The 9261-nt window shown below is 38.6% G+C and overlaps 1 protein-coding gene across 1 annotated transcript; it reads right to left on the bottom strand.

Moving 5' to 3' along the window:
• Positions 1–2431: 2431 nt before the first annotated feature.
• On the bottom strand, positions 2432–8432 carry vps33a (VPS33A, CORVET/HOPS core subunit). The gene is made up of 13 exons (XM_005804346.2): positions 8308–8432; positions 7572–7637; positions 7315–7442; positions 7029–7215; positions 6778–6894; positions 6508–6682; positions 6208–6401; positions 5344–5470; positions 5075–5142; positions 4860–4997; positions 4636–4773; positions 4384–4552; positions 2432–2858 (listed from the first exon to the last, which is right to left on the bottom strand). Exons 1-13 carry the CDS (start codon positions 8407–8409, stop codon positions 2665–2667), a joined length of 1803 nt encoding a protein of 600 aa, XP_005804403.1. The 5' UTR covers positions 8410–8432; the 3' UTR covers positions 2432–2664.
• Positions 8433–9261: the final 829 nt, after the last annotated feature.

Raw genomic sequence — 9261 nt, 5'->3', positions numbered from 1 at the left:
AGAGTGCTAATCATAGAGAGAGAAAGGAGATGAGACAAATCCTTTCTTCTTGCTACAGCGACTGCATTAGGCGGGTTGGTTCAATGAGTCTCAGCTCGAAATCCCAGAAGAAGCTCATTCTTCCACTTCTTTCACTTTCCCACGATAAAGTAAGTAGTCCACCTGGCCAGCAGCAAAGCACCGAAGATCACAGTGTAGCTGAGGAGAACGAACTTCAGGAGTTCCTTGAGTGTCCTGAGGAAGCGCACAAACAGGGGCTCCACATCCAGGCGCTTGATGTTCTCATCTTGATCCATTCTACAACACAAACGTCTGTCAAATTGTAATATAGCGGACCTAAAAGTGAGATGACAACACTCAAATTAGTTTACAAGAACACACGATGATAAAGAGAAAAAGACAGCTTGCAGGGTTCCCACATATTCTCATTTCAAAATTTCATACTTTATTCAAACCTCTAGATATTTTGTATATTTTTGATATCGGTAGCATTAAGAAATGCACAAAAACTGACCTTGATTATATTTATTTTTTTTACAAAAAATGTTCTTTGTACACTTCAATATTTTGATCAAGACTGATTTAAACAACTTCAAGCTGGATTAGTTTGAACAAAGTGATTTTTTAATCCCACATACATTGAGTGACCTGATACGATCAAGTGTTATTGTTATTGTGAGAATTAATATATTTTCATGATACATTCCTTAGGCACATCTTCAAAAAACAAACTATTGATGGCTGTAATCATTAAAATGCAAATAATGATGCTATCATTTAAATACACATTTAAATTCAGCATAGATTACACTCCAGGCCAATTTAGATTAAAAATAATCTTTTCATTTCAGGAAGAAGAGAATGAAAGTCCCGAGGCGGATGGTTTATGTGACATGAGCCGCAGATCTGGTAAATTGTGTGCAGATATGATTTAAAAGTAACCAGAACCACATTAAAAACCAATTCTCAGTCTTACAGACAGCCACACAACACAGGGATGTGAAAACTTGAGTAATGTGAGCTCTTTTCTCTCCATCAACAGTCTCTCAGCTGAATTCTGTCACGACTGTAGAGAAATTATGTTCTTTTTAACATAAGACCCACAGAGACAAAAGTATCTATTAAAGTTTGAACTGCAGGAAAAAACTGTTAAACTCTGGCAACGCTCCCTAACCGATCACATTTTTTCTTGGAAACCTTTTACATGGGCGGTACAAAACATAAATTAGAATTAAAAATAAAACCAATATTTTTTCATTTGATCTGAAGGATTAGCTTCCAGAGTTCTGAGCTTTATAGTAAGTTTCTCCGAGGCACAAGGTGTGATTAATAATTTATGTTTAAATTGCACTAAGTGGGTCTTATTGATCTGCTGTTTGTGTGCAGTCATCAACTTGAGCATCATTCATGTCTTCTTTTCAGATAATAGTAAAAAGAAAAACAAACTACCAAATATCAAGTGTTTGCAGTAACACAGAAGTCACAAAATATTTGTAGCCCTACTCATATAAACTGTTAAACTAGCATTTACACAAACATAAATACAATGTCTTTTTGTACAATAGTACAGATCAGCAGTATTACAATGTTACATGTGAAATGTTTTTATTTGTGTCCCAGAAACTGCAGAAAAAGTCTAAGGTTAAATTTGTGTGGCAGAAAAATTCCTACCTTGGTGTTGCTGCAAGAGGACAAAAAGCTCAGATGATCAGATGCTCCTGTCTCTTCTGAAGTTCAAATTAGGTGTGTGCAATGTTGTGCGTTTTGAGCCCTTCTAGTAGAGGAGGAGCTAAAAGCAGAAACTGATCACAAGCATCTAAATCTCCCAGAGTTGATGTAGTGGCAGTTTACGTCGTCTGTGCACCTGCTCCTCAAACAAAGAGAAGTGTAAGATTTTTTTGGAAAATCTAACCAAAGTAGCTTCCAAGGTTTCCAGCCCATCAACAGGAAGGAAATTAACATCGACTCGACAAGAGTTTCCCAAAAATATCTCTCAGCACGTCTCTCTTAGTGTACAGTGTAAGGCAAGCAGAAGGTATTGACTGATGCAGATATCAAACACCCTCCTGCAGCACAGTTATCCTCTACCGGAACATGGAGCAAATGGCCTCCTAATTAAATCAGCATCCTGCTCTGTCAAATCACGGGCCGCCATGGGCTGAGCTCTCCAGACAGCGCAGGGCTATTATCGGCTGATCGGCAGGCCTGTTACTGTGCTAATTGCTCCTTCAGAGAGCAGGACCACGCCTGATGGATTCACTGTCTTGTAAAACAAAACAAAAAAAAGACAATAAAAACAAAACACAAAACAGGACAAATGGCTAAGCGCTTATTAATGTAGCAAAACTAATTCTAGTTGATTAAAGTTTTATTTACCCATGTTCATCAGTAAAAGGAAGATGGCAAAAAAAAAACACGTTTTCTAAGCAAATCAAAGTGAATCTTTATTCACATATTTGATTCTTTACAAGGCATACAAACATATATACAGCATATCTTTACCTAAGCAGTCACGTAACAGTACAAATCCAAGTTTATCTCTGTTGTCCAGTTGCCACCAGCAAGCAAACTTATTGTAGACAGATGTAAATTGCGCTTGAAGCCAAAAGTATTCACACACATGGGTGTGTTGTTTTGTGGTGACCTGCTGTATGTGTAGGAGGCTCAGGGAATCTGAGATTCAGGTCTGTCCATGAGGGATTTGATCCAAGTGGTGCCGTTGATGAGTTTTGTAGTGGCTATGATGTACTCCATGCCGCTGTCTTCCATCTGAGAGAGGAAACGCAGAGCGGCTATTTCTGCGTACGTCACCCCGCCGAGGAAGAAAACCAGCGTGGTTCGGTTTTCCCCTTGTTGGCCTGCGGTAGATTATAAGAGAAGATGAACTCAAGAAATAGAAAAGAATGGGGGAAAAAAACCCTCTACCTACCAATCAACTTACTTTCAAAAGTGTTCATACCCATAGAAAAAGATTTTTAATGTTCTTTTTGCAAGTAAAAATCTTGAAGTGTGGTGTACATTTGTTTTGTACACCACAAAACAAATGTACACCATTTGTGTATGTCCATTTTTACTTGGACTCTAAGTAAAAATGTGGAAGAAGATGCTCTGGTCAGATCAGAACAAAACACTACTTCCACCAAAGTACAAAAAGACCCCCAAAAAACAAAAACAGCAATTAAATTAAGGTTTCCTATTATCACCTCCATAACCAATTGAAAGGAGGCATGTAACAACGAGTCAGCCATCTAATGCCCAAACTCACACCTCTAATTAGCTCATTTTAATTAAAATGTGTCTAATTAAAATGTATTATTAAGATCTTCTGCTGCCTAAAATAAACCACTGAGAGAAAACACGCATATTTTGTAATCCAGTTTGTAATCTGACATTGACGATAACTCGGTTGCATTGTCAGGTTCCAGACATCACTCTTCCACTGTTCAGCTTTACCCCTTTCTAAAGCAAAGCCTGCGTCTTATCTACGCAGGGCAGACAGACTTTTGTTTTCACTCTGTGACGAGCGGCAGGATGAGCAACGGCCCAGCAACAGGATTAACGTCTCAGCATGATAACTCAAAGGTTCAACTCTGGGTTCTCAGTCAGGAAGGCGTTTTGCATCGTACAAGGGTGAATTACCATGGTTACTTTTACTGAAACCGAAAAACACAGATTGTGTTGAAGATAAGCGGCAAACATATGTGCAAACACAGCCTCTTGACAAGGTGGAGATAGAAGAACATCTTTCTAGCACAGCTCTTAAAGGAACGGTATTGTGTATTTTTTTCAGGTGCATTTTATTGCACAATCAGGTAACTATGTTGCCTTTAGTTATTATAAAAATGCTGTATATATCAAACATGACTTAAAAGACATTTGACTCCTTGAATTTGGCCTCTGTCTCTTTAAGAGTCTCCTGCTCTTTCCATCATCACATTCAGCACATCATCACAACAATGCCTTTCTTCTTATGCCGTGTACAACCATTCTTAAGAGCACTGTACTGAGAAGAAGCTCATATTATGAGATCAACAGTTCCACCAGGTGTTTGCTCATTGCTGCTGCCGCTAGTCTGGAGGAGCTGAGCGGGGGGAGACACAGAGGAGGCGTGATCTCAGCTGGAGACTGCAGCTCCAAGGAGGAGCGTTGGGTAAATAGGAGGTACTTTGTGAGCTGATTCAATGATTCTTCAAACATGCATGAAAGAATCACAACAACGCTCAAAGTATATTTTCGATGAGGGAATGACATAATAACATAATGTAAAACTCAAAAAAGTTCATTTTGTGCAATACAACTCATCAATGATCCAGAGAGCTGGTTTCTCAAACCGGACAGTAAAAAGACAGCCAGAGTAAGTTCAGCCTCTTGTTTAGCACTTACGTTTCTTATGAAGTCCAGATGGAAGCTGTTGTCTCTCCTCGAAGTGTGGGCCCGGGAGCATCTTTAGCACCTCTTCGATGCTGCGCCAGCCCGGCCTCGCCAGCACCTGAGTGAGCCGGATGCTAAGCGGAGCGTAGCCGCTGTACACGTACGAGATGTCGTTTGGGTTCTGTGGATGTAAGCAGAGAAATGCTCAAGGGAAACCCTTTAAAACTGCACGATTTTAATCTTGAGCACTTGTTCATGTCCGACCTGCTCGTTGGCGTCCTCCATCCACAGCTTAAGGGTTTTTCTAATAGTGGGGTAGTTATTTCTGGAGCCTGTCTGTGGCTTCAGAAGACCCGCCTTCTCTAGGTTGTTCAGCGTTAGTATGTGTTCATAGCCATAAGTCTGAAAGACAAAGAATCATTTTCTTTTAGCAAAACAGAATAAGGATTAAAAGAAAAAACTCCCCAGGTTTTTTTTCTTAACCCCACCTGAAGTATCTCCCTCTTGTAGTAGTCCAGCACCTTCGGCTTGAGGCCATTGTTGCACACTGACTGCATGGACACCAGGCGCAGAATCTTGATTAGTGGATCCTTCTGGGCGATGCAGTCTTCTACGTATGTGTTCACCTGGAAAGTAAAGAGTTTCACTTAATTACAATAATCAGTTATTTAAAGCATTAGCCTGAAAACAATCTCTATTTTACCTTGTCTGTGTCGACGCCCGTCATAAACTCCTGCTCCACAGTTAGGTTATCAAAAAAGGCCTCAGATGCTGAAACCAGGAAGTGTTCGATTTTATCATGTGCACACAGAAATTCTCATGATTTTAAGAAAATAAAGCATATATACATTAAAAGATGATAAATAGAGATTTAGTGTGTGAAGCTGATGGAAATTGGGTATATTTAGGTCGTTGCTTAGCTAGCACTGAAAAGGCATATGTTTTAATGAACCTCCGCAGTAAAATACACACTGGTTATATCTTTAATCAGCTCAGCAACAGACGTGTGGTTGGCCAGCGAGCTTCGAGCTGCCTGCATGTGAGGCAGTTGAGACACAAACTGCTTTATCTCGCCCACTGTTTTAGCATTATGGCGCTCCTGGAAGAGAAAGACCACAAGGGAATTTAAATGTAGAGAAAATAAACTTTTTTGACAACTTGGTAAATGATTTTAGACAATGGAAGCCACTACCTCCAAAAAGGCAATCAAAACTAGAAGACACACCAAAAGATAAGAACTAAACGTATATATAAACATAAAAGTTTATAAGTGTTTAAAAGCTAGATAAGCAATTTGTTTTTGTATTTTTTCAAAGTTAATATTTTAATGCAAATGTATATACTTAGGAATTGTAATGTTGTGAAATATTTTAAATATATTGTGATTTTTTTTTTAACCTGTTTACTTGATAAGAACTCAGTAAATAGCTGGTATTGTTTTTATAAGCTTTTGGGAAACTAAAGAAATATCATCAGTGGTTACTGCGTCTTCTTCATGTTAAAATTTCATATTTCTACAGACCTCAATTTACAGGTCTTAAAAACACACCATGCTTCACGACTGAAAATCTGAAGATTGGATGGAGAGTAAAGTTTGGAAATACAAATATTTCTTTTCATACCATTCCAAATGTAGAGTATACTTAAATCAAATGTTATACTTTTCTAGAAACATGTATTTTAGCAAAATTTTAAATCAACCCACAAAAATAATAATAATAATAATAATAATAATAATAATAATAATAATAATAATAATAATAATAATAATAATAATAAAACACTAAAAAGGAACTCAGTAAAAAGGAATAGTAAAGATGGAAGCTAAAGACCAACCTCGAAGGCTGCAGATATAATTTTGGCCTTTTTGCTGAGCGCTGCTCCAACAGCGTTGAAGTTTTTGTCGCGGATTTCCGCGTACAGTTCCTCGGCGGAGTTCAGCTGCAACTTCTTGGGCTCTGTAGGCAAATCTTTGCTACCTTCACCTTGCTTCTTCTGTGCAAACTTCTCAGGAGGGAGCTTGACATATCCTGTAAGATTTAGTAGGAAACTGCTATTATCTGTAATTAATCCAAGCTGAGGATGTATATCGGTTTATATTCTCCTAAATTAACATAAAAAAATGCATATTCTGACCATTATTTATTCCATAGATCTCATCAATAAGTCCCTCGTAGGTGAGCTGTGTAGCGAGGGGGGTCAGGAGGTCAACGTTACGGTCCAGGAGAAGAAGAGTATCAAACACCGGTAGAATCTGATTCTGAGTGCCAGCAAACTCCCTCTTCATCCGCAACATCATGTTGGCAACATGCTGGAAAAAAAAGCAGAGAACACCGTCTGTCAGGAGAAAGCATTCTGATGCACATCTGTCTGTATGCAGTCAGTATCACACAGATCCTCACTTACACGTGCACAGTCTCCTTTCCCAAATATCTGAGGGATGGTACCATAAAGCGCCTGTAAGGTCATGAGGCCTTTGGCTGTGTGGTACAAACTCGTCTGGTCATTTTCCAGATAGCACTCCTAAACAAGGCGAAAAATTCAGAACAAATGCTTTTAAATGAACTTTACATAATCCATCTATTTTTAAGTAATCAGGAAGTTTTGTTTTTTTTGCCGTGGTTCATTAGGGCACTGTGTATTCCGGTTCTACTCACCCTAAAAGCGCTTTCATACTCCATGGAAAGCAGGTCACCATCAAAAGGAATCAGGTCCAGGATATACTCATCGATGTTGACAAAGGAGCCCAGCACTCCCTGCTCCTTCAGCCGCTGTTCACACAGCATGCTCCGCCGGGGCACGAACAGGATGTGGAAGTCTCGTGCCGGATGCAGCTTATCTTCACTACAGCGATTGTTAGATTAAATGTTACATGGAGTAAAGTTTGCAATCTGCTCAAGAGGAAACACTTCAATGTTGTTTTACAAACCAACATAAGCCCACCTAAATATATTGTCAGCTATGATGTCCATAAGCTCCAGCCTGGGACGGATGAAGAAGATGATGTTTTTGACGTCAGCAGAGGGGAGTCTGCCGCTCTTCAGGGTAAACATCTTTTCCACTTCATGTTCCTAAAAACACAAATAGGACAAATGAAAACTGTGGCTACTGAGGACAGCTACTTATTAAAATTACCATTGATAGATGGGACTTTTTTTTTTTGTTTGTGTGTTGAATTTCATCAATTTAGAGCCGCTTACCTTCAGAAGAGAATACTGAGCTATCAGACCAAAAGGCCCCGTCAGATACTCATCCCAAACTATGGCCTGTAAGGCAAGAGAACAGAATATTACAGTCGGGGGTCTGACACATGAATATCACATTGTTTTTCATAATGCATTTAAACCAAGCTTTTTTGGGACTGAACTGAAAATACGAGATCCAACCTTACAGACAAAGCTTTGTCTAAATAAAGATGCACATTTTCAAATGTTATTGTCAATATACTGAAAGCCACATATGGACAAAATTATATAAACAAGTCCAATCGTGTGCAACAAATATCTAAGTTACCAACACAACTCACAACGTGGCGCCATACTGACTTCATATTTGACTACTCTTCCTACAGGAAATCGGAGATTTAATTCAGATTGGTCGGATCCAGGTTTATGAGTCAGTTCATTTTTAATTGGGTTGACTCAAGGCCATTCCATAAGGTTAATGTTAGCCTGCTTTATCCTTTCCAGAGTCAGTTTTGAGGCGTGTCTGTGATCATTGTCCTGATGGGACACCTTAGCACATATATTATATGTGCTGTGAGAAACTGCCATGATCACACATGCTTGTGTCTATGTTGCCAGAGGAACTAATCTCTGTTCTGTTCTGTTTGTAAGCATCTTGGTCGGAAGCTACAGCAGAAAAATGTAATGAATTTGAGTGTATTCAGGCGAATTATACGCATGCATGCGAGTTTGTTGTTTTTTTTAATTTTACCTTACTTCCTGCACATTTGTCCAAAAACTCTCGAAGCTCTTTTCGTGCCGCTTCTCTCAAAATGTTTAAATTAACTCTGCCGTATGAAAGATGGGCAGCCATTTTCCCTTCAACAGCAACATGCAGTCAGGTGACGCTAGAGAAGTCACGTGACAAAATGCTTTACGATAACAAGATGGTTCGCACACATTTCCAACCATAGACGTAAATACGCACGTGCGTATTAATATTCCAATAATAATAATAATGATATACAATCAATCAATCAATCAATCAATCAATCAATCAATCAATCAATCAATCAATCAATCAATCAATCAATCAATCTTTATTTCAGACACAAAAGAGGTCCATAGTAAAACAAAAAGAAAAAAACAAAAACAAAAAGAAACATGACAGTCACTGAGCCACAAATAAATGATGACGCCAATGTTTCCACAATCTTGAGAAAAATCTCGCTGTGCTAAAAATAGGGTTTACTAAAATTGCTATTATAAAAACCTTAAACAGCTTAAATTTCATAGGCCTTCCACTGTATTTTAATTAAGGATAAGTAAACTTTGTTAGCTCAATGCGGCAAATTTGTGTGACAGTTGATAACGCAAAACAACCCCGTCGTTTATTACAACTTTGTCACTGTACAACTGATGCAGTTTTACGTGAATTTATTAAGTATCTCGAAGAAGAAAGTACGGTGGGGGAATTATCTTGCTACATCAGTGGTCTTTGGTCTTTTCTTTTGTTGTGGGTGTGGCACAGACGATAACCATTGAAAACGGACTCTTATTCTCTTGGACCGAGTTATTTCAAGTGGAAAAATAATTTATTAAGCGCTATGCCAAATTGTATTGCGATTTCATTTAACGCGCTATTTAAACACAGCTTGAGTCATAAATCTGATCATTTTGTAATGTAATACACAATAGGAACATTAGATGGCGCAGTGTGACCGCT

The sequence above is a fragment of the Xiphophorus maculatus genome, chromosome 12 (genome assembly GCF_002775205.1).
Source record: "Xiphophorus maculatus strain JP 163 A chromosome 12, X_maculatus-5.0-male, whole genome shotgun sequence".
NCBI classification, from domain to species: Eukaryota; Metazoa; Chordata; class Actinopteri; order Cyprinodontiformes; family Poeciliidae; genus Xiphophorus; species Xiphophorus maculatus.
The sequence above is the reverse complement of the archived record's forward strand: the minus strand, read 5'-3'. Positions and strand labels throughout refer to the sequence as shown.